The sequence below is a fragment of the Protomyctophum parallelum genome (genome assembly GCF_964188405.1).
Source record: "Protomyctophum parallelum genome assembly, chromosome: 1".
Taxonomy (NCBI): domain Eukaryota; kingdom Metazoa; phylum Chordata; class Actinopteri; order Myctophiformes; family Myctophidae; genus Protomyctophum; species Protomyctophum parallelum.
This window is the reverse complement of record NC_139697.1, coordinates 56,973,966-57,000,050: the sequence shown is the minus strand read 5'-3', so window position 1 is coordinate 57,000,050 and position 26,085 is coordinate 56,973,966. Positions and strand designations below refer to the sequence as shown.

Sequence of the window (26,085 nt, the reverse complement as noted above, 5' to 3'; positions counted from 1 at the left end):
AGAGCCTAGGGCATATGAGATGGGGAACCATCAGCCCGCGTCTGAGTGCTTAGACAGTTTTCACTGGCTAGCTCCTTAGGTAGGTTCTTGTCTACTGGGCCTGTGGTCCAGATAGCCTCCTTGCCTTTCCTTCTCCCCACGGGCAGGGGACTGCTGGGGGAGGGGTCCCGGGTCGGGCCTCCTTTTCAACTGGTGGTAGTGATACGGGGGGTTTATGTACACCCTTAGGCGATTCTTGAGCGAGATGAGCTTAGATAAACTCTGGGTTACTTTAGTAACCTCAGTTTATCAAGCGAATCGAGCGAGAGAATCGCCCTTACTACCCTTCTTGCTTAGAAAAAAGCACAGAAAAAGGACTGGTTGATAGGAATGACGTCGTCCGGCTGTGCGCTGCTTTATAGGCTCTGGGGCGGAGCTTGCAGCTACAACCGTGACAGACAGCTGCACGACCCAATCAGTATTGTTTCGTGAGTATATGGATTTATTCTGTGTTGGCACCATGGAAATGGCGCCACCCTTAGGCGATTCTCTCGCTCGATTCGCTTGATAAACTGAGGTTACTAAAGTAACCCAGAGTTTCTTATCACCTGACAGCGTTTCCCCGCTAGGACGTAGTGCGTGGACGTTATTCCAACCAGGCTGACCAGGGGGAGGCACGTTTTTCGTGAGGGTACCTACCCTAGGGCACAAAAGGGAGAACATGCAAACTCCGGACAGAAAGGCCCTTTCGCCAACCCCACCTAGGGTATGGGCGCTGATGACACGGAGGAGAGAACACGCCCCCCAGTGCCCACAGCGTCCCCGGTGGGAATCGAACCCCGGACATTCCAGCCTGTGAGGCGACAGTGCTAACGACTGCGCCAACATGTAACCGCGTGCCGGGGCTTCTGATTGGGCCTGGGCAGATGTGCTGCCGGGCCGTAGAGAGCGTGTCGCTGTGAGCCCGTTTCACACCTGGCTTGGATTGGCTCCAGACATGATTTAGCTGTTTTAGATTTACACCTGACATTAACCCATTCTGACCTGAGATCAGATTCATACGAGGTTTCCGCCGGACACACACTGGTCTGATGAACCCATTCTGACCTGAGATCAGATTCTAAAAATGTCAGTCGTTCTTCGATTTTTCAAAAATAGCAGACCTACAAGCTCGTATCGCGCCACTCGGTGGCGCGATATGAGCTTGTAGATCTGCTATTTTTCAATAGCTAAAGCACGACATGATGCTGACACCAAAATGGGTGCCCGGTCAGAATGGGTTAAAATGCATCCCTGGTGTACACACACTGAAATTAGATTTTTTATTTCCAGCACAAAATGCAGACTGCCGCGCTTGTCACTTCCTCTTGTAATATTTATATCCCTTATACAGATGGCAGGCACTTGGAAAATTGCATTTCGTGTAGCTGTCTGTCACCCTTTTTTTTTTTTACTTTGCTGTCTGCTGTATGTGGAAAAGAGAACCATGATGTTTTTTAAACAATGTTTTGCTGACCATCTCTGGATGTGATCTTTGGTGTGTTTTCACTTGGATTTGAAAGGCTATAATATGTATTAAAATAAGCCAGGTTATAACTATTTTTTTTTATGTGAAATCGTAGAGACCCTTTTTTTGTGATTTTGTGGGAAATATTAGGGTTGCTGTGTGCGTGCGTGCGTGCGATACTGATTTATGCCTGCTCCATGAGGCGTGGTGTGCACGGGGGGGCGTTGACACTGACACCTCGTCTGGTTTTGGCCCATAGTAGGACTGATACGACCTCATATCAATATCACCATTATTTAACACTTTTGCCTTGGTTACGATTAATGAACAATAATTAATAAAGGGACAATTGCATTTCATTGTGAGTGCTACTGTAAGTGCTTAATCAGACTTAGCGTTTTAAGAATTAGAATATTTTCATCATTTATATATACTAGTCCTTACCCATTGGGAGATATTTGCCCCCCCCCCCCCTTGTGGCTGTGAAGGGTACTGCGCCCGGGTGTGTTTGTAATTTACTAATAAATTAATTAATAATATCAAATCGAGGGAGTGATTGGTGCAGGCAGTAAGGAGTTACGGCACTGTTTCTACACACACACACGGACACACACTCAGACATTGTTAGAATTTTAGTATGATATATACAGTATATAAAAATAATATAATATTACAAACTTCTTGGTTATTCGATTAACCTATTATGAGCAAAATTAAGTCGGTTGTGGGCTCTAAATATTTTTTTTTATATATTTGCGGTTAATTATCCAGTCCTGGCTCATACTGTAGAAAACCTCAGTGCATTCGCAACGGACCTCATCAGTCGTTATATCACTCTATTCAATGTTGCATCCTTACATTCACTTAATGTTGAATCCCATTAACGCTCAAACGCACCACACCACATCGTATACTGTACACATGTGTACTGTAACATCCATATAATCCATACAAGGTCAAAGTCACTGCAGTGTCTGTGATTCAGTGTGTTAATAAAGAGCTGATCATGCACACATGCCTTTTTTCTATACACATCACATGCATGCTTATTCATAAACTATTGACACATGTGCGCGCACACACACACACACACACACACACACACACACACACACACACACACACACACACACATTGCATGCCTGCAATCTGCAGGCCCCTCACGACTGATTTGTGGACATTACCGAGGCTTCCAAATATGAACACAAGTAGTTTACATCACACTCACACACACACACACACACACACACACACACACACACACACACACACACACACACACATACAAGAGGGTGACTACCTCTGTGTAGCCTCGGTACCAGGCTTTCATTTTCGTCGGCGCAGAAAATGAAAGCCTGGAGGAACGCATTGGCCGCTCTGGTCTAAAAGTGGGAGTCAACCCTTCCGGGTGGGCGTCGCTCCAAATGATGTGACGTAGCGCTGCACCAGGGGGGAGAGGAGGGGCCGGGGGTGACGGACAGATTGGTGAGATCCAATCAGGGCGTTGCGCAAATATCTGCCGCGACCCGCCCCTCTACACCAGAAACCTAACACTAAATTAGCTCAGGCTAACCTCTGTGTATCTCAGACGCACGCACGCACGCATGCATGCATGCACGCGCACATGCACGCACGCCCGCACGTGAGCATGCACGCACGCACGCACGTGCGCACACACACACACACATTATCCCCATTGCCCAGCCAGCCTTAATGGCGGTAATAACTCTTCTGCCAAGTATCATGAGGGCTATACAATGTCATCAGAACCCTGACTCCGTTGCACGCTCCTCCCTCCCTCCATCCGCCGAGTTCCCGTTGAAAATCTGCCAAACGCATTTTTATGGCTTGCAAATTAGCTCCGACCTTCCTCCGCCGAGAGGTTGAATAAAACATAGAGGGTTTTTCGGTGCTATTTAAAATATTTACGATTCACTTCTTGTAATCAGTGTCCACAGTGGCCACAGCCGGACCTTATAGCCGATACTGTCCTGGAGCGAGAGAGAGAGAGAGAGAGAGAGAGAGAGAGAGAGAGAGAGAGAGAGAGAGAGAACCTGGCCGCCAATGTGGCGACGGCGATTAGTCACGCCTAGAGTCTCTGTCTGCCATAAAGACAGCAGAAGAAAAAAACGATCTACCTCCTTCGAGAGAGAGAGCGAGAGAGAGAGAGAGAGAGAGAGAGGTAATGTACTTTTTTCCCCAGGGTCCTTTTGGCTCGTTCCTGCGAGAAAGGGAAAAGGCAAAGAGGAGAGTAAGAACTAAACAAATGCAATTACAACCTTGAGACTCTGTACACTGTTGGAACACAGAGAATGTCACCGACTTGTCCCCGTGTCATATAGCAGAGAGGCTGACGGCCACCTGGACTCGCTTGTGTTTTTGTTCGAGCTGTCAATCTGTCTGGAGGTTACTGTGGCGGATCCATGAACCAGTGCAGCTCAGTGCTTTACAGTTCACTGTGTTCTCGGCAGTGAACACGGAAACAGAGAGAGCCTTTGGTCTGGTCTCTTCCCTTCAATAGGAGATTGATCTGATGCACGTGCGTGGGGTTCGGGTGACGTGAGGGATTGGGGCCACGTGAGCTGTGTCGGAAAAGGATTGGTCAGGGATTAATAAAAGGTGCATATAGTTCAAAGTCTGCAGATACAACAGGTGTATTATCCCATTCTGACCTGAGATCAGATTCATACGAGGTTTCCACTGGTCACACACTGGTCTGATGAACCCATTTGACCTGAGATCAGATTCTAAAAATGTCAGTCGTTCTTCGATTTTTCAAAAATAGCAGACCTACAAGCTCGTATCGCGCCACTCGGTGGCGCGATATGAGCTTGTAGATCTGCTATTTTTAAATAGCTAAAGCACGACACAATGCTAACACCAAAATGGGTGCCCGGTCAGAATAGGTTATAGATCGAGCAAGGATATGCACAGGATGTGTGCAAATGATGTGCAGATTGAATTCAGCATTATGTAGAACTTACAAAATATGACAAACTCTCCCTTATAACTATAACTACGGCCTTGCTACTGTAAGATCTTCCCATTCTATACTGACAAAATACAAGCACAGCCACCCACCCATTCATCTGAAGATAGACTTCAAATTATTTTAACATACCTGTCTTAAATGAAGACAACTATGAAGACAAGCCCCACACAATCAAACCAAACTACATGTCCACACGTTCAGTCACTATATGGTACCAATGTCAGATGCCATGCAACCCATAAACGACCCACACACTTTTATCCTTAACCCATTTAGGCCTGACCTAAATCCTCCAGTTTTCTGAAATAAATATTTTCACGATTTTTCAAAAATAGCAGACCTACAAGCTCGTAGAGCTTGTATGAGCTTGTAGATCTGCTATTTTTCAATAGCTAAATTATAACGATGTTTAAAACACCAAAAGGGGTTCCCGCCCAAAATGCGTTAAGTCCTGAGCAGAGGAAATAAAAATCAATTAGAAAATAATATTTCCTCCATATACAGTAGACCCTATATATAATGTGGAATACAATACAGCTGATTGCTGCCATTAATTAGCAAATAGCTCACAAGGTGAAAAAGGTCAACGCAGATTTTGATTGAGTATCGATTTGCTGTCCTTTCACTTCATTTACAAGTTGGTGCCGTTGGCTTTATAGGAATCGGTAACAAATTGAAAAGGCACACATTTCTCCACCAAGCAATGCTTTCTTTATGTCTTTAACCCCATGTTCACTCTCTTCAGAGCTGCAGGAGACCGAGGGTAAAGCCTTTGTTAAAGGCTAAATAGACGGCAGAGCAACTATAATTCCTGGGAGGGGATTCTTAACGGCTTGGTTCCATTTGCTATCGATCCGGATATAAATGGAGGCGGCATGCCAGGCCATGAGACGAGCCAGGGACCTCCTCTCTCTCGGGCCCGGCATCCCGGGAATCCGCTTGGCTGATGTGTTTAAACTGTAAAGGCTAAGTTCCGGTCGCAGACTTTCCCAGGAGGGCAAGGAGGATGGTTAAATATTGAACACGTTCTGAGTGCCATATAGCTTCCTCAGTCTGGTTTCTTTTTTCTCTCTTTCTGCTCCCTGCTCTTAACACATTCTGACCTGAGATCAGATTCATACGAGGTTTCCACTGGACACACGCCGGTCTGACGAACCAATTCTGACCTGAGATCAGATTCTAAAAATGTCAGTCGTTCTTCGATTTTTTTCAAAAATAGCAGACCTACAAGCTCGTATCGCGCCACTCGGTGGCGCGATATGAGCTTGTAGATCTGCTATTTTTCAATAGCTAAAGCATAACATGATGCCAACACCAAAATGGGTGCCCGTTCAGAATGGGTTAATAGCAAAACTCTAAGGAGCGCACAAGGAATTAAAACATAATGCAAAGGTCCTTCCACTTTACGCTGGGCGAGCTTATTGATGACCTGCCACATTAAGTCGCTCCAGGGGAGAATTATAGCAACAATTTGGAGTAAAGCGTAGAACAGAAAAAAAAAGAGAGAAATCATTAGATCTCAGGGCCGGTGTTATGAATTACATGTAATAGCCCCTCTATTCATTACACCCCAATGGCAGAGGACACTTTGAGTAACCCTGAAGTGTACTCGCACGCACGCATTACGCACAGCACAGGAGGTCTTAATTTGCTGAAATGAGCTTTTATTTGATTTTTATTCATTTCCCTTTCTTGTTCCCCCAGGGGAATGATATTTATTGCGGTGATGACGCCATCTTGTTTCATCCAAGAGCACTTATCTCTGTGTAGAATATAGCTATACCTTCTGCCTCCATCCTTCGTTTATCCTCAGACGTTCCCTGGTTGTGAGAAATGTACTGCAGGTATTCACAGGAAATATGAATTAGGCAGCTGTATAGTCACCAAAAATAATTAGAGACAAATGTAGATCACCTAGGCATTGTTTTATATATTCTTTGTGCTTTTCTACCTTTATTGATAGCAGTAGAGCGAGAGATAGGAAACAGGGAGGGAGAGATGAGGAGTGATACACAGCAATGGTCCTCAGGCTGGGGAATCGAACCCACGACTCGCTGTGAAGGCTATATTAGAGTGGTATGTGCCTTAACCACTTGGCCAGCAATGCCCACTCAGGTATTGTATTGTTGAGGTCTTGGCACTACAAGGTCTCTCACTGACATGGCACTTTAGCTTGCACTGACTGATTAGCTCCCTTTTAGCTCAAGCCGTGGGGTTATCACTCAAGTCACCCAGGGCAAATAAAGGCAGGATGTGGGATGATGATAATAAGATAAGAAAAGTACAGGTCAACATTAACATTTTGCCCTTCATGTTTGATGAATATCTAAAATAAAAAATGCGAAGAGAAAGAAAAAAATCCATTCCAAACCTCAAGTTTAAGTTGGCAGGCACTTATACAGTGCAAGATGGCAGTGTGTGGGTAACTTAACTGCAAGTATTTTGATACAGATACCGGTACTTTAGTCTGTACTTTTACTCAAGTAACATTTTAAATACAGGCCTATTTCTTGTAACCGAGTATTTTCACATAGTGGTATTCCTATACTTTTACTGTGCTGAGGTTGCTTTTAGCACCGTGTCCAAAGGTTTCAGATCTGCAGGGAAATTGAACGTATTGCTGGTATACTTGCATGCAACTTAATGAATTCACATGATTAATTATTCCACATTGCTTATAACCTCATGTTTTACACTGCTGACCACAATCTCTTCTTTCTCTGGGGAGGGGGGTATTTAAATATTCAAGATAGTGTTTCCCCCAGTGCACAATTTGGGTTTATTGAAAGATTAGCAGAAGTAATTTGTTTTCAAATTCAAATTAATCCACTCTGACCACATAGTGGAATGGCTCACTCCCCCCTAAACATGCACGCAAGCACACACACACACACACACACACACACACACACACACACACACACACACACACACAATGGGACACATTTTAACTTGTGCTAATGCCCACGGCATGCCCATAGCACAAACACATTTCGCATACACGTACATACACACAAGCACAAAACATGCACACACAAGCACACACACACGCACACACATGCACAAACTCACGCACGCACGCAGGCACGCAGGCACGCACGCACGCACGCACGCACGCGTTCATGTCAGGGACTTCCAAATTGATAGGTTACGTATTAGGCCACGGACCCTCTTTGAAAAGATGTCCTGCCAGGGACCCCTTAAGAGAAGATTATTTTATTTAAAAGCTCACAGGTCGCATCACGACACATTGTGAGCTTGTAGATAGCTTAAGTGTTTAAACTAGGGCTGTCAATCGATTAAAATATTTAATCAGATTAATCGCATGATTGTCCATAGTTAACTGTGATTAATCGCAAATTAATCGCATATTTTTTATCCGTTCTAAATATACCTTAAATCAGTGGTTTTCAAGATTTTTCATACCAAGGTCCATTATTTATTCTGCATTTGAGCCACGGACCGCCATTTGATGACATTTAGCCTTCCAGACCCAAACTAAAGAACTGTATGGATGGCCCAGGCCGTAGCGTAACGGTCTGGGCACCGGACTGGTGATCCAGTCGCAGTGTGCCGCGGGTTCGACTCCCGGACCCGACACGGCCTTTACTGCATGTCATCCCCCCATCTCTCTCCCGTTTCCTGTCAGCCTACTGTCTGTCCCTTCAAAAATCAATAAAAGGCGTAAGCCGCAAAAAAAATATATAAAAAAAAAAAAAAAAAAAGAACTGTATGGATGTTGGCCAATGGTACCATTACGAGAGATAAACAGGCCATGTTGATCAAAATAACATGTTTTCTAATTGTGTAGACTTAAATTAACTTAAGTAATGCAGCTGTTTAACAATTATTCAACTCTTCAGTGTAAAATTGCCATGCGTCTCTCAACCATTCTGTCAAACTTCACAGTGCGTTAATCGCGCGTAAAAAAAAAGAAAATGCCGTTAAAAGGATTGTGAGTTAACTAGTTAATAGTGCGTTAACTTTGACAGCCCTAGTTTAATCAGACCAGTGTGTGTCCAGTGGAAACCTCGTATGAATCTGATCTCAGGTCAGAATGGGTTCAACTGTTGCTGGGTGTCCTCCTGGAACCCCCGGAGCCCGCTTTGAGAGCCACTGCTGTACAGTGTGCATGTAGTCTTGTGTCGGTGCTTTTCCAAACGGCACAGCTCAATGTTCACCCATGTGTTACTAGCATTACTGAGCTGCCTGTCTCCGGGGACTGCTCCATCCTGCTTACAAGTGCAGGCATTAGATGCAAATTGCTAAATTTCCAGTCTCAGCCAAAAAGTTGGGCTTAATTGACTCGTTGAATAAGTGGAAGTCTGTAGGCACTGTTTCATTTCTTTCCTCTTGTTCCTCTCTCTGGGGGCTCCCCCCCCCCCCCCTGCCTCAGAGCCCCCTCTGCCAAGTCAAGTGTTCCACATAATTATCCAGTGTAATCATGTGACATCATTTTTTCGACATTGATGTACTACTGTACATATAGTAATTGCCCGATTTGATTTCAAAATCCACCCAGTGAGAAGACTTCACATTAACTTGAATTCTCACCGTTGTTTTTTACATGCGCACGCGCGCGCGCACACACACACACACACACACACACACACACACACACACACACACACACACACACACACACTAGACAATTCCGCTCTAAAAAGCCCATGTTTAAGCTCAGTGGAGGATGTATTGATCTGAGCAGCTGAAGGGTGATTCACAGGGCCTCTGTCTGAGATGGTGGAAAGAAAACTCTTCCAATGGAAAAAAAAAGGATACTTCAAGGGCAGAGTTTCACTGTTTACTGATTTAGCAGAGTGGGTCTGGGAGAAGGAGCTTCTGAAGTGTATGCTGATATGGTGGATTTGAGGACACTAGTTCCGTTCCTTTAAAAAGGTGGCTTTCACAGACAGAATGGAATTACAAAGACAGGCCCTTTCTTTCTTTCTTTCTTTCTTTCTTTCTTTCTTTCTTTCTTTCTTTCTTCCTTCTGCAAAATGGAAGTGCAAATCTTTCGTACATAAACATCCGACATCGGGTGACATTATTGTGTCCCCAAGGGTTTGACCATTAATTTTGACCTTCCAACGGAACAGGCTTTCTGAGACGAATGACTGACCTGACCTGAGGCTTACATGTGACATCCCTGTGGTGAGCGTGTTTGAGATAACACTTTTACTTTCCCACATTTTGGAAATCATGACACACACACACACACACACACACACACACACACACACACACACACACACACACTCCACACAGTGCTGCCTGTTGACTACAATCAACATAACAGTCTGATCTGTGGCCACGTGCGTGCGTGCGTGCATGCATGCGTGCACTTGAAAAGGCTGTATTGACTGGATGCCAGCAGGGATTGGGGCCTTCATGCTTTCTCACCCTGGTCTCCCATGGTGTCTGTCATCCATGTCCCCCACCCACTCCCAGCTGAGGTCCTGATGATGGGCTAAATGAGCTTTTTCTTTTAACTTGAACTGATAATGCTGCTAATAACATAATTTACCCGCCTCATTACACCTCCAATGCTATACGGTATGCGTCTTCGGAATCAGCCAGTGGCTAACGATTGTTTAGTTTTCCATCGTTAAAGTTTCACGGTTCTATAAACACAGTTGACGCTGAACCACCATGTTGCAGAGCTGTGCTGTGGATGTTTTGAGCGTTTCTTCCGCGCCATTACGCGGCTATGTGTGTATGTATAGTATGTCCCTGTCCCTGTCCCTGTCTCTGTCTCTGTCCCTGTCCCTGTCTCTGTCTCTGTCTCTGTCTCTGTCTCTGTCTCTGTCTCTGTCTCTGTCTCTGTCTCTGTCTCTGTCCCTGTCCCTGTCCCTGTCTCTGTCCCTGTCTCTGTCTCTGTCTCTGTCCCTGTCTCTGTGTATGTCCGAAAGCTGCAACACGGTAACTCTGTCATTTCTCGACGGTTTCGGACACACGGCGGCTCGCCGGAACCGGGCCGCCCCTGGGGGTTTGGATGTTGCGGGGACCCCACGGGACCGCCACACCGTACAGTTGCACCGCTCGCTTCACACAGGTGTGATTTTAACTAGTGGGGCTATGTTGGCCGCACGTGCACACGGGCGATCACAGATTTGAAATAAGCATTATTATGCATTTACCTTGCAAACGGTCCTCTGTCATTTCATGTCATGTATCAGCCACTGTTATCCCAGCTAAATGATGCAAAGTTGGTAACCAAATGGACCCTTATACTGTAGATCTTTAACTCTTGACAGCGTAAAATGAAACCATTTCATGTTACGCTCTATGACTTCAAAATCATCTGCATTACTTAATTTACAAAAAGTCTACACTTCTACTACTTTAGAGAGAATGTAGAATATGTTTTTTATTGCGATCAACGTTTGCCTGTTGTTATCTCTGCTATGGTCAGAGCCTACTGACTGCACGGAGACGTCCTGATGTTGCGCTGTCTGACTATTACCCTAACCCTAAATCTAACCCTAACATCAGTCTTAACCGGCCACGTAAGTCCCCTAGCCTCACCTCAGAGAGCCCAGGTCACTTTCACAATGTTTTCGCTTCGGCGGCAGTAATTTCACTTCCGTGCTTCCTAATCGCAGCCAGTATAGTATAGGCTCCAGTAGAGCCTACTAGAACTCAAGGCTCCATTGCATGGTCTTGATAAGTAACCTACTGGCTGATATCGGTTGATAACAGTCGAGGCGGGTGGTTGTTGGTCTGTCTACGTTGTTGTGCTCTTTTCTGCAGGCCCTCTTATCTGCTGCAGTGTCTCTTTGGTCCTGCCATGAGGTGTTTGTTTATCTGCTGCAGTGTCTCTTTGGTCCTGCCATGAGGTGTTTGTTTATCTGCTGCAGTGTCTCTTTGGTCCTGCCAAGAGGTGTTTGCTTCTCCTGCTCATACGGTCAGATGCAAGAGTCTCCCAGGACTTCATATCAATCTCAAGGGCCTTCTTGTTTCTCTCTTACAGACGTCTTTGTTGCACTGTTCTCACACTCTCACATTTACCACTTCTCCATAGTGAAGGTCTTTGGAGATATGTGACCATCCTCCATAATCCATACGACCGCAGCCTGTACGGTCTGAGCTGTGTACATAATGGAAAGGCCATCGTATGTCAACATGGGCTTTGTGAAGGCATGCAACCACACCAAACACTCACCATACAATAATATCAAAATGGGCTTTGTGAAGGCATGCAACCACACCAAACACTCACCATACAATAATATCAAAATGGGCTTTGTGAAGGCATGCAACCACACCAAACACTCACCATACAATAATATCAACATGGGCTTTGTGAAGGCATGCAACCACACCAAACACTCACCATACAATAATATCAAAATGGGCTTTATGAAGGCATGTAACCACACCAAACACTCACCATACAATAATATGGTGAGAACAAGTCCACAATATCATTATTTTTCCATAGAAAGAATTAATAAAATGATTTGACATCCATCTTTGGGAGAATCTGGAAAAGTCCTTCCCTGCTGACCAGATCAAAAGCCTTAGATAAAAATGAGGTCAGTGAAAGTGATGAATACATGTAGGGATATCTGCTGTTCTCTGTACTGCTCCTAAAGTTGGCGAAGGGAGAAGATCATGTCTAACTCGGGGAACAGGTCTCCACCAGGCCAGGTCATTGTGGCCTCCTGGTGGTGCTATAATACGCCAATGTCAATAGGGTGCCATTTCCTCTTGCGCCTTTGATGGCATTTGGATGATTTGAGGCATTTTGTTGCAAAAATGTGTTTTGCTAAAATCCACCTGTTGGTGGCACTATAACAGGTCAATGTGAAAAGGGTGGGATTTATTCCTCAGCCTAGTAGGAAAGTGCGTGAAGACTTTCACATAAATTGCACGCTGCGTTCATGATTTGAGGCTGTGTAACGATGTGCGGGATTTTCGAACAGAATCTGGAGTAAAAAATGTTTTACAAATGTCGGCCTCTTGGTGATGCTATAAATGGCAGATGTGAAAAATTTGCAGGGCAAAGGTTTTTCCTTGGCCTCGAGGGAGTGTGCATTTAAGCAATAAGCCACAAGAGGTCTCAGGTTACTGGTTATTTTACAATGGCTGGGGGGCGTAGGCAGACCCGACGCGCAGCGGAGGGGTCTGTTATGCAGCACACAAATCCTGACACTTGCAAGTTAAGGGGTACCTTCCCAGTGAAATCAACTGGTGCAAAGTTGGGTTTAGGCTCCACTGCACATAATCGAATTCCAGTACGTCCGGCAGAAACTCTCTCTCACTCACACATACACACGCACACACGCACTCATGTGCACGTGCGCAGACACCACGAAAACATTCACGGAAAACAATAACCCATTCTGACCGGGCACCCATTTCATTTTGGTGTCAGCATCATGTTATACTTTAGCTATTTAAAAATAGCAGATCTACAAGCTCATATCGCGCCACCGAGTGGCGCGATACGAGCTTGTAGGTCTGCTATTTTTGAAAAATCGAAGAGCGACTGACATTTTTTTAATCTGATCTCAGGTCAGAATGGGTTCATCAGACCAGTGTGTGTCCGGCGGAAACCTCGTATGAATCTGATCTCAGGTCAGAATGGGATAACCGCTAACGGTGCGTCTCCTTGTGAGCCAAAGCTGAACAGTTGAATTCACAGCTGATATTACTTCCCCATGTTTCCTGTTGACCCTGAATGCACCGACTGTGCCAGAGTAAGTGAAACGAATCAGACGAGGACATACAGTACAGTACATGGGGTTGGTTTGGGAATAGCACGTTTTTGTTTCAGCCAAAGCAGAAGACTCGTTTTATTTATTAAAGGGCCCGGGCGACAAGGAGACTATTATAAATATTGAACGAGGAGTTTGCTCTTCCACACTCTAATATTAAATCACGGGGAGAGGAATGGCCGTGCCCTTATTAAAAGATAATGTGTTCTCTATCCATAAAAAGAAGTATAGCCCGTCTTCTCCTCTCCTCTCTTCTCCTGTACCTCTCTTCTCCTGTACCTCTCTTCTCCTGTACCTCTCTTCTCCTGTACCTCTCCTATCTTCTCCTGTACCTCTCTTCTCCTGTACCTCTCTTCTCCTGTACCTCTCCTATCTTCTCCTGTACCTCTCTTCTCCTGTACCTCTCTTCTCCTGTACCTCTCCTATCTTCTCCTGTACCTCTCTTCTCCTGTACCTCTCTTCTCCTGTACCTCTCCTATCTTCTCCTGTAGCCTACCACTCGGGTCCACTCGGGCCCTGCCATATAGCGTGCGTGTGTGTGTGTGTGTGTGTGTGTGTGTGTGTGTGTGTGTGTGTGTGTGTGTGTGTGCGTGTGCGTGTGCGTGTGCGTGTGCGTGTGTGTGTGCGTGCGTGCCCGATAAAAAATTGAAGTACTTCATTTTTAGTACTCACCGATACCGAGTACCGATACATTACAGGTCGTCTAAGATGTACAGGTCATCATTCATGTTCTTAACCCCATTGAAAAGCATACGATCTCCGACAATGCAACAGCACATACTAGATATTGGACCCGGGCCGTTCCCCTTCGGCTCAACCTTCTTCCAGGAGACACTCTCTGGGATGTATCTACAGATATTTGGAGTCCTGTTTCCAGTTGTGGCCACCAAACATTTACAGCTCTCCATTGTAGGCAAGTGCCTTTTCATAACAACAGCTGGGTTGTTGTGCAGAATGTGCTTTTAGCCAGGTGTCGGTCTCTGTGTCAAACACTCTGATGGCATCCCTTCCCCAATAATTACAAACAAACATCTTTGTCCCAATGATAGTGGCAGAAAGATACCATGACTCAACTGGTGGACTGCCTCTGGTGTTAATTGAACAAAACGACATTGTGCTGGTGTCCAACTTGTAGAGGCCATTAGGGTGTCGAGTCCAGTCGTGTCCTCCATATATATAAATTATCTTCCCTAAGACACAGACTGCGTAGCTACGATTCGTCTCTGGAACAGTCCCAGAAACCTTCGGCTTGAACCATCTGTGGGTGTCGACATCAAATCCAAAAAGGACACTGATGTTCTTCTGTGAGTAAATATCTCTCCACCCCCAGAGGTATATGGTATGTCCTATCAGGACAGTTGTGTATCGGGCGAGCCTGGCGGGAACCTTGGAGGGAACCTCAAGGGGATCTTCTGATTTTGTCAACAGTCGAGGCGACTTCTCCCAGAGTAAAGTCACTGTGTTGAAAACGTGCACATCCATGTGAACCCTGTCCGATTTGTTACTGTGTGCTTTAAAGTAGTACACCTTGTGCCCAACTGCAACACAAGCATGGAAATCTCTGCGTGTTCCTCCATTCAGATGAAACGTCCAGTGTAGCATTGTAGACACTAGCACTAACGTTGATGTAACTGAATCTTGCCTCGTGAATAAACATAGTCCAATACATTTCACCAGTAGTAGACTAGAGTCGCATTGCAACAGTTATATTGGTACAAAGATACAAATGTTCACATGACGTTTGACCAATCCAAGAAGCTAATGGGTTGAATGGACCAATCAGGGAACTTGATGCCTGATCTCCCTAATATGGCACATTGATCACCATTGCATTAGAGGGGCGACATTCATTGAAATACGTCATTCCGTGGCTTCATAGCTAACTTTCTTGCTAAGCTTATAGCTCAGAAATGTTTTGGCGTAATCAATCAAAGTGTCAGTCGATGGCCTCGCCCCCTCGGGCTATGGGACCACTGGAATCTACACACTGCACTGCTCAGAGGCAGAGAGAGAGAGAGAGAGCATGCTGCGGTATGTTTATGTACTACAGTGCTATTCCCTCTTATGCTCAGCTTTGTGTGTCTGTGTGTGCCACGGGAATTATTTGATTGGCATTGAATTGGCCTATGATATGATTTGACTAATGATTTGTACCATCACTATGGATTTCACCATGGATTTCTACCATGACTATGGATTTCTACCTTGATATGTACAGTATTTGACTATGGATTTATAGTTTGTCATACCATAGCTATGGATTTGACTATATGGATTTCTACGATAACTTTGGATTTGACCTCCCATCCAGCTCAATTAAGTATACGTTTTACTGGAGATGTGGCGTACGGCACAGATAGATTACTGCAATTGTTTCAACTTAAAATGCTGCATTCAAGTTCAGGGGAGTAAGAAAGGGGGGGGGGGGGGCTTAACCCATTCTGAACGGGCACCCATTTTGGTGTCAGCATCATGTTATGCTTTAGCTATTGAAAAATAGCAGATCTACAAGCTCATATCGCGCCACCGAGTGGCGCGATACGAGCTTGTAGGTCTGCTATTTTTGAAAAATCGAAGAGCGACTGACATTTCTAGAATCTGATCTCAGATCAGAATGGGTTAATCAGACCAGTGTGTGTCAACGGAAACCTCGTATGAATCTGATCTCAGGTCAGAATGGGTTAAATGGTCGTCACCTTGCTGGCTGAAGGCAATGGGACATGCCTGTTCTCTTCACACTACCGACCAACCATGACCACTGCACAGCCAGGCTTTGCGCGTGCAATCCGTGCATGCATGCAGTGTGTGCGTGTGTGTGTGTGTGTGTGTGTGCGCAAATGTGTGCGTGTGGCCCACGCATGAGTGCATCTCGTGGCATAAAGCGAGGGGTGACTCCAGAGCGACAGAGAGCCCAGCTGTTCATGCCAGTCACATGGTGGGACGTCAGACACAACACCATACCGTGTTGCAGCTTGTTTATGTGGTGTCAGTGTGCCACCGTATATACAGTATAGATAGATGTGCAGATGGAGTACAGTGAGTGCACTGCCATGAACACACACGTTCAACTCATGTTTATATAGTTTCACATTAATATTTAAACACACATTTGCATATCTACAGTACGTAAACATATAGTGGAGCACACATTACTCATCATCGATACACTCTCTCTCTCTCTCTCTCACGCACACGTGCACAAAACACGCACGCGCAGTCGCGCTCACACGTGCACACACACACACACACACACACACACACACACACACACACAGCTATATGGCAGGGCCCTGGTAAGGCGTGTTGAATGTGAATATGGTCACGGCACTGAAGTGTAATGTGATGAGGTGCCATGTGGACTGTCTGTTATAAATGATAATACTATTCATTCAATATTGTCTTCCATTCCCACTACAACAACACACCACTGTGTATGGTGACCAAGGTGACCTCTCTGTCCTGAGATATGTTTATGTGTTCTCCACCAGACAGAAAAGGGCTAACCTTGTGTATATGTTATTTTTTATTCAATATGTTATGACTGTATAAATTCCCTCTTTGATGTGGTTTGGGTGTGAGGTGTGACCCGGCAGCTCCTGACACGCCGCTCCGCATCCCCGCGGCGGTCCGGCCCTGATGTTGTTGTTTTCCACCGCGCCCGCTCGGCCCGCGCGTGGCGTGGCGTGCCGACCACCGGGGGGCGCCACAACACCCACTTCACCTTTCCAACAGCAGCTCCCCGTCCCGCGCCATGAGAAACGGGACAAAGATTGATCTCACCCCTTTTTATTTCTCTCCATGTGATGATTTATTTACTTCTCTTCTGCTATTGCCGTGGTTTGCATGTTGCACATATCCCCCCCCCCCCCAAACCCCCGAACCCCCCCTCAATGCATGGGGTGGTCCTGAATTATTCATGTCCTCTTTTCGGGGTGCTGCTTTCATTCTCCTTCGCCTTCCTTTTGACGTGTGTGTGTGTGTGTGTGTGTGTGTGTGTGTGTGTGCGTGTGCGCGTGCGTGTGCGCGTGCGTGTGCGTGTGCGTGTGTGTCAGACAGTGTGGTGTCAGCCTCTCTCGCTCTCCCCCTCTCGCTCTCTCTCTTCCATTTCATTATTCTGTGTGAGCAGAATGCATGATGGAGAGAGAGAGAGAGAGAGAGAGAGGGGGGGGGGGGGGGGGGAGGCAGGAATGACAGCAGCTCAGCTCACAATGATTATTAGAGCAGGAAATAATTTATATATATTCTAATGTATCTCTCCTCCTCTTTCTTCCCTCTCTCTATATGCCACCCTATGTTTGTCCCACTCTCTCTCCCCTCCTCTCTCTCTCTCCCCTCCTCTCTCTCTCTCCCCTCCTCTCTCTCTCTCCCCTCCTCTCTCTCTCTCCCCCCTCCAGACCCCAACGCTCTGGGTCAGCACGGTACGGACCATGCCCTGATTGGTGGAGTGGTGGCCGTGGTGGTCTTCGTCACCTTGTGTTTAATCATAGTTCTTGGGAGATACCTGGCCCGGCATAAAGGTATATATACCATACATATATGTATACATACATATGCATTATAATACCTCACACCTCCACTCTGAGCCTATACTGCATGAGGCCTACTGTACATTTTCACCTCCCCCACACAGTGTTATTTTTTTCAGAATATTTTGATTAAGTCTTTTGAATAACACCATTTAGTCTTAGTCAAATTTTGTCTTCTGAAGAACCTTAGTCTTTTAGGTCGCCTTCACACCAGAAAGCTTTGCTGCAATTAAAACAAAACGATTGTCGGAAAGTGCGCTTCGTTTGGCAGGTGTGATTCTCATTCGAATCCTAATGCGCATCAAAGAACCGCATTCTACTCCGCCAAAAGACAGGGGTTTCGCTTCGCTTCCAATCGCATTTGAATGCGGTGCAGGTGGGAATGCAATCCACAGCAAATAAAGGAAATAGATAAGATAAGATAAGATACGATCTTTATTGTCACTGTATGAGACATACAACGAAATTCCGTTTAATGCACCATAACATATAACAACATTTGTGTTGTATGAGGGGGAGGGGGCAGTCGAAACGCACCCGAAAGCCGTGCAACAAAAATGTTGTGTCAAACCATGTGACTTCCATTGGAAATGCATTGGGGCGGCCATGACACTTACCCTTTGTTTACATCTGGCATCCAACAATGTTGTATGCTAGATGTGAAGGTGTGAGTGAGGCCTCACTCAGCTGCGAAGAGAAAAGCCTGATCACAACCTAAGGCTTCACTCACACCTGCACAACATATTGTTGTATAGCTGATGCATGAGACTTGTTAACTGTTGCAAGCTCGCAATTCATTTCCAATGGGAGTCACACTGTGTCAAATCATATGGTTTGACACAACATTTTTGTTGTATGAGGGGGAGGGGGGCAGTCGAAACACAGCCGAAAGCCGTACAACAAAAATGTTGTGTCAAACCATGCGACTTCCATTGGAAATGCATTGGGGCGGCCATGACACTTACCCTTTGTTTACATCTACCATGCAACATTGTTGTATGCTAGATGTATAGGTGTGAGTGAGGCCTAAGGCAGAGATGGAACATCCGTCAGAAGTATTTCCCCCAGATACGATATTTTTTTCCAACCAATCACAAGTTCATTCATTCACTGAGAATGTACAGTAAACTGATTTGTAAAGCATCAACGTCATTTCCTTGAGCGTTATACTTCCACCAAAATCCCACAACTTCCGCCCAAAACAGAAAAGATAGCGCCTAGCGTAGGTCTTGCCCAGCGTGGGGTAGCGCCCCTCAAAAGGTTTCAGAACCACTGTGCCACATTAAATGGAACAAACCCTTATTTAGTATAATTGGTGAAGAAAGACGTGTGAAGAAAGTAAGAAAGAGGCCCAATTTTGTTCCAATAGACCAGGTAGTACTGTGCATTGCAATTAAGCTCATGTCTCAATAAAGTAGTGAGAGCACTTATTTAACTGCATCAAAACTTTGAGTTGATGAAAGTTTTTAACCGGAAACAAGAAAAAACTTTGTCGGGCTTACAAAAAGCACAAGAGATATGATGAGGTTTCTGCCCGACAGCGACAATACAGCATGTGTCTCTGGTGGTGATGGAGCAGGGACACACACTGGCTCAGTCTGTCAGGATGTGTGTTTACTTCAGACCCAGATGGTTCTGCATTTTATGCAGTACATACAGGCAGGAAACCAAGGCTTCACGGTCTTTTCTTAGGAATGAACATTCACGGAGGAAAACAAAAACGGAACAGCAAACCCGAGAGAAGCCTATATGGCCAGTGCACACGACCTAAAGGGCGAGGGCGCTTCTCGCCTCCAGGCGTCTTACTGTCATGTTACCGTCTAGTTTGTAGTCATCAGGCCGGAACTCCCAAACCGGAAGAGACTCCTGCTCTAGGCGTTTCTCGACGCTACAGTGCAGCTGTACCCAATCAAGGAGGGACTAGGTGGTAGAAAAGGGAAGGAGCAGGTTACAGACCCGGAACGTGACACAGTCATTGCAGTGTTGTCACAGCATGAGGCTTGGCACAGGTTTGAGTCCTGCATGAGCGATGTAGCACTGCTGCACTACACAGGCCTCTCAGTCACTCTCCTTTGTTTTGTTCTCTTCATGCGTTTGCTGCTCACCTCGGGCAACGTATGAGTGCAGGAGACACCATGCCTTTATGTTAAAATGTTATGTTAAAAAGAAAAGTATACTTTTCATGCCTGTCGTGTCTGTCCGTCTCCTCTCTCTCCTCCAGGAACGTACCTGACGAACGAGGCCAAGGGAGCGGACGACGCGCCCGACGCCGACACGGCCATCATCAACGCCGAAGGCAACCACGCCCACGCAGAGGAGAAGAAAGAGTACTTCATTTAGACTGCAGAGGGAGCCCTGACGCTACCGCACCCACCCCCACCCCCCCCCCCCCATACGCGCACGCACACGCAGGCACACGCACACACACACACACACACACACACACACACACACACACACACACACACACACACAGTACACTCCCTTTCTCCTCATCTTTCTATAGATATATCCTCCTTTATGTCTCTCCGACCATTCCTCCCCCCTCTTTCCCTCGGTCCCTCCTTTTCTCTGCCCCCGACCACTGCCCTTGCTCTGTCGAGGACGAGGAAACCCCGGGCGGTCTATTGACAGAGAAACTTCTTTCTTTCTTTCTTTCTTTTGTTGTGGCATTGTGCCATTTTGTTCAGAGCGTTTTCTTTCATTTCACCTTGTCATCTTCTTGACAAGGAGTTCTCAACTCTCGTGTTTTTTTGTTTTTTTTTATGGAGGGGTATTTGGTTCGTTGACCTTAAGTTGAAGAGAACACCAGACATCTGTAAATGCATCCTAACTGCTTAATATGTGACAGTGAGACCCCGTATTGGTTCTCTCCCATTTGCCCCCCCCCCCCCCCCCCCCAACACACACCCAGTCATAAATACCGTCCCTTCCCTTTTTTGTAAACACATATCTTCTAACATTAACACGGTGCCTAAATATACAGACGCCCATTGAAATTCTGTCAATGCCTTCATGTAACGTCTGTCTGTAGCAATGTAAATGCTTTGTAGATGGTTGTCTTAGCCGCCATTCAACCACTGCGTCTCACAGCTTCCGATTTCACATTTCATCTTTCCGTCTAGTTTTCAATTATTATATTTTTTAACTTTTGTTTGTCTCAAGATCCGTGCTTTTAACGCCTTATATATTGCTGTCTCATTATGGTCCTTTTAGCTGATTCAACACACACACACCCCTCGCTCCCACCCGCATCACCCCAATAGACATTGTAAATGAAGAAGTCGACCCTTGTAAGATAAGATGAAGGTTTTGTGTAACACTGTAGCAAGGATTGTCAGATATGTGTATAATGTTTTTATTTTATTTCTTTCCCTCACCATAGGTCTCTAGGGGATAAATGGTAGTGCCGTATTGTTTAGAGCAGAGACGCTGCGATAAAAATAAAACACCAAAAATGACGTACAAAATGAAGAACTCCATCAAATGAAACACAATCGAATATATATTAGGAAAAAAAGAAAAAAAATATTACATTTTTGCTAAATCTGCTGTATCTATATATTTTTGTCTGTATATTCCTGCACTGTTCAGGCTGAGACCCACACTTTCACACTTAACTGCTTACTTCTGTTTGCTATCTCACATGTACCATAGAAACAGGGCCAATCACGTCTCTCATGTGTTGTATAAATCCTATTGTTGTTAGTATTGCCTTTTTTTATTTCAATTTCAAGTCGATGCCATGCCATTGAAAACATTTGTTTGAATGAGCCTTAAAGACCCCATGAAATCTTTAAAATTACATTTCAGTGCTGTAATACTCCAAACTACTAAAAGAAAAATAAATCAGACCATAATTGTTTTCCTCGTCTCCTCCGATATGCAGTGAAGTTCTATTTGAGGACATTTTGCTATTGTAAAGCATTTCAAGATGCATTCCACAAAATGATGTCAGTAAGCTTCATGGTGAAATCTGTTTCACTGCACCGTCTGCAGTCATGTTTCATTGCACCATATCGTCGCTGTCGCCGGCAGAATCCTTATATCTCCAACTTTCAACCTTTCGCGTTTTTTCTTTCTTTTGGTAACTAACTCTCTACTTCATCATACTACAGTGTCACGCAAAATTAGTAAAAATGGGCCGCGATGCGACACCTTGTGAGCTTGCAGATCTGTGTTTGTGAGGGCCCTCCTACAGAATGACCAGCTTTTGGTGTGTAACCCAAATTTTGTCCTACACAAACATAACATTAAATGCCATTGACAATGAATGGACCATTTTGAGTGTTTGCGTAAACACAAACATTGCGTAAACACAAACATTGAAGACGAAGGTGAGGACACAAATTCTGATTGGCCGGAATGAGATGATGTATGATGATGTACGATGACTTCACACGGGTGTGATTTGTTTATAAATATTTGACCAATGAAAAGTAGAGCTTATGACAAAATAATAACTACATTGGATGCATTGGAACACAGGCTCTTTTTTTCTGTTTTGGAGATACAAGGTTTCTGCCCAGCAGCGACGATGTTTGTTTTGTGTTATCGCCTCCACAAGGGCTGTTGTCTGAGAACACTTTCACTAACGAGTATAGGGAGTGTCCATTTATCTCGTCGGCGTACACACAGACCTGTAAGGGCCCATTGCTACAGCGGCAGAGTTCAATGAGCACTCAGGATTTTACAGTGCGTTTCATTTTCCAACTGAGCCAAACCATTAAAAACCATTTCATGATGTCTTTGGGCAAAAAAAAGTTAATAAAGGAATAGTTTGAATAGTAATGAATATATTAAATAATGAATAACAATGAGAGATTGTGAGAGTGCTTGTCAGCTCAGCAAGGGGCCTGCATCTTGAAAGAAAAGGCTGATTAACACTTATAGAAAGTAGCAAGATCTACTCTACAATCTCACAATTTGTCACCTTGTGATGCGTTGTGGTCTTGTAGATCTGCTATTTCCGGTTCGCAACCATGTATAAGTCAGGCTTAAATGGTGAAAGCAAAAAAGAAAAGCACAACAGTAACACAAACCGCGTTCCTTTGACGACATCTTCATTGCCTTTTAGAACAGTTCAGCTGAACAAAATGTATGATAATGAAAAGTTTCTTTGTTTTAGTCCCAAAAAAGAGAAAGGTTTTGTGTGCTTTTTATACGACCAACTTGGTTTTTATTTGTATTTAATTTTGTCACTGTTGTTGTTGTTGTTCATACACTTCTAAGCTCCCAGATGTATATTGTGTCTGCAAAAAATGTGGTAAATAGTGAAAAATGTTAGACTTTTGCATTCCCTTATTCTTTCAAATTTGTATATTAGCCAATTTATCTACTTGGGTGGGGGTGGGGGGGGGGGGATTTATTTTTATTTTTCCTTAAAAAAGAAAAAAAAGTAAAATTGGGGCGATTTTAGTTTTTAGCACAAGGCATGTATATAATGTGTGAGGACTACACTTTAGTAATAATTTACACCGGCATGTTCTGTTGGGTTCCTTTGGCTTTGTTCCACCTTTAATTTATTCAAAAGGACATTTCTTTGACGGAGAACCATTATGAAGGTTGTGTTTGCCCCTTAATGCTGCGCTCACACTGGCAACTACAAAACATACACAAAGAACCATTATGAAGGTTGTTTTTGCCCCTTAATGCTGCGCTCATACTGGCAACTATACAAAACATACACAAAGCCCAGTTGCTGCTGAAGTGTTGATCAACATGCTTGTTTGCAGCTTTAAGTAAAATAAAGCCTAGGGTAGATGGAAATAATTTCCCCCCATTACTAGCAGGAATTTTGTTGAGAGAGAAGGTGAGTGGAAATTGATTAAACGATACTTGGTTGTTCTGTAGCTTTGTAGCAGCAGTTGAAGCTTGGATTGTTGCTTTGTAGATTATTTTTTTTAACCTACAAACGTTGGGTGACACTTTGTATCTTCGCTGGCTTCCATTGAAAACAAATGGTAGCCTGTAGCTTTGTTTCTGCCATTGTGACCACAGCATAACTTTGGAGGCAGTAAAATCGTGTGCATTGATTTAACTCTGATTCGGGTCCAGTTTTACACTCAGGGTTAAATGAACACTCGGGTGTTATTTTGCTGTACACCATTTGTGGTGTAGTGTTTGCGGCATGCATGGTGACCTGATGTTGAATTGTGCCTAATTTATACTCCTTCCTACGACGGTGTCCTGTGTCAAAAATAAACAATCCACAAGATTGTACAAACTCGTAGATCTGCCGTTTTCAGCGTGGAACACCATCGTAGGACTAAGTATGTCAGGCTATATGTAGGTCTGCGCTAATTGTTGTAGCTGTACTGTTAAGTTGACACGATGTTCTTTGGCTTTCCCTCGATCTGACTTGTGGACAAGACAAATGGTCCTTCCTCTGCACCGGCCGAGGAGAAGGTACACAGGGAGGTCAGCAGCTACTTTCTGTCCTGAACTGTCTGTCATTACAAAATCCATCAAGGATAAACTCTAAGCATTTAAGGTTTCAGCTACTACTACTGTTGTTAGTAGCACTCTGTAAAAAGAAAAAAGGTTACTGTGCGGGTTCAATGCATATATTCTACGTTTTCAGTTGATGTGTAACCTAATGAGCTGCAGTACATGCATTTCTGTTGTCATTATGTCCTTGGGATTGGCCAGTGTAATCACATTATGTTCATATTATATTTTATTTTCCATTCTTTAAACAATCTGTATACCTACAGATTGTTTAAAGAATGGAAAATAAAATCACATCCAGAAGCAAGTGGAAGGGCCCGAACTTAGCAAGAGGGGCCAATTAATTACAAATAACAATAGTCTTTGTCCACAAGGTGAAGAAGCATATGGATGTCATGGCATGCTTTCTCAAGGTGATACGTTACATAGAGCGTGAAGTCCCAGTTTATTTTAGAACTTTCTGTTGCAAATTGCATTGGCTCAATATCAAATTCCCACAGTGTTAATTACATGCAAAAGGTGTGTGCTGCAGCTATTTCTATTCCTCATCATTTACAGAATTCGAAAGTAAACCATAGTAACGAGAACCACTTACAGATATTATCATGCAAAGTAATGTCCAGGATTATTCATTATCCCCCCCCCATTTGTTATTGTATAGTCATTCAATGACATTACGAATCAAGACTCCTGATGCATAATATAAGCAGCATATTCAATTTGAAGGGAAGATCAAGGTTACATGGATTTGCTGAAGTTTGTGTCAGAGAGGAGCAGGTTTTTTTTATATATATAATATGGGACAGATGATCACTAGACAGGTTTGTTTGCGGTGATGGGAATGTACAAGTCTCTGGTTTGAGTTTGGAATGGAACCAAGGTGCCATTTTTATGAACAATGCATTCTAATCTAATTTGAAGGATATTTCTATAAGTACATAAATGTTGACAAAGAATGGAGTGCGTTTTTTGCTGAACCACGTGTAAATATCTGTTTTGACATGGTGATACATGAGCTAATGTGTTGCAATATGGCTTTTTATAATAAGTAGACCAAACTTGACTCAACTTTATTTTTTTTCCTTTTTGTAACGGCCTGGCACATATCTATGATACAATCAACTGTAGCTCTGTCACGTTCATCCTGGGATGTTTCAGTCACAGTTAGTATTAGTACCATTACGTTTATTTTCATTGTCAGTTGAAACTAAGCTTTAAAACCTCCGACAACCCCCCCCCCCCCCCACCCCCCGATTCCTTCTGTTCATGTAACGAGCATCTAGTACTGACTCATGTAATATAATATCCAATCCACACAGTATCAATACCAATTCAAGAGTGGCACAACACTCAGTCTATTGATTATAGGATTCTTTTCTTCCAAGTACTGTAGTTGCTTGTTTTCAATAAATACCCATCTAAGAATGCCACTTAGCTTGGACTGCATTGACCTGTGTTTTATTTGAACTCATTGTATGATATTGTATTTTCCAAACTTGCATTGTGTGCCACCGCAACGACGCTAGCATGACAGGGGCTGTTCCTGTATCTGTCCTCCGCTAAGCCCTTCATGTCCCTCTGCTGTAAAGTCTATAGCTTCAGTCCGCTCCTCTTAGTTCCTTAATACTGACACGGAAATCGGCTCAATGTCAACAGCACTACGATGGCGTGTGGTGTTGTTTTGTTTTTCCTTTCTTTCATTCTTTCTTTATAGTTTTGCATCTCAGGAATATATTTCATGTAGAGTTTTTTGTTAGATTTTGGTTTTCTTTCTTGGGATGGGACTTGTGAGCACTTCTGACTCGGCCTAGTCCCCCCCCCCCCCTGTATGCTGACGCCGTGTATTTGTTGAGTTTAAAATGATCACAATGTTAATAAAGGTATTCAGTGATTATTTAATATTTAGTA

The 26,085-nt window shown here is 44.3% G+C and overlaps 1 protein-coding gene across 3 annotated transcripts in view; it reads left to right on the top strand.

Moving 5' to 3' along the window:
* The window catches only part of cadm2a (cell adhesion molecule 2a), a 415,145-nt gene extending 395,043 nt beyond the window's left edge, over positions 1–20,102 (top strand). For all 3 annotated transcript variants that reach the window (XM_083777571.1, XM_083777570.1, XM_083777572.1), the window contains 2 exons: positions 17,596–17,718; positions 19,949–20,102. In XM_083777571.1, the coding sequence (XP_083633697.1) occupies positions 17,596–17,718; positions 19,949–20,067 (242 nt within the window). In that variant the 3' untranslated portion in view covers positions 20,068–20,102. The remainder of the gene's footprint in view (positions 1–17,595; positions 17,719–19,948) is intronic.
* The last annotated feature ends 5,983 nt before the right edge of the window (positions 20,103–26,085 follow it).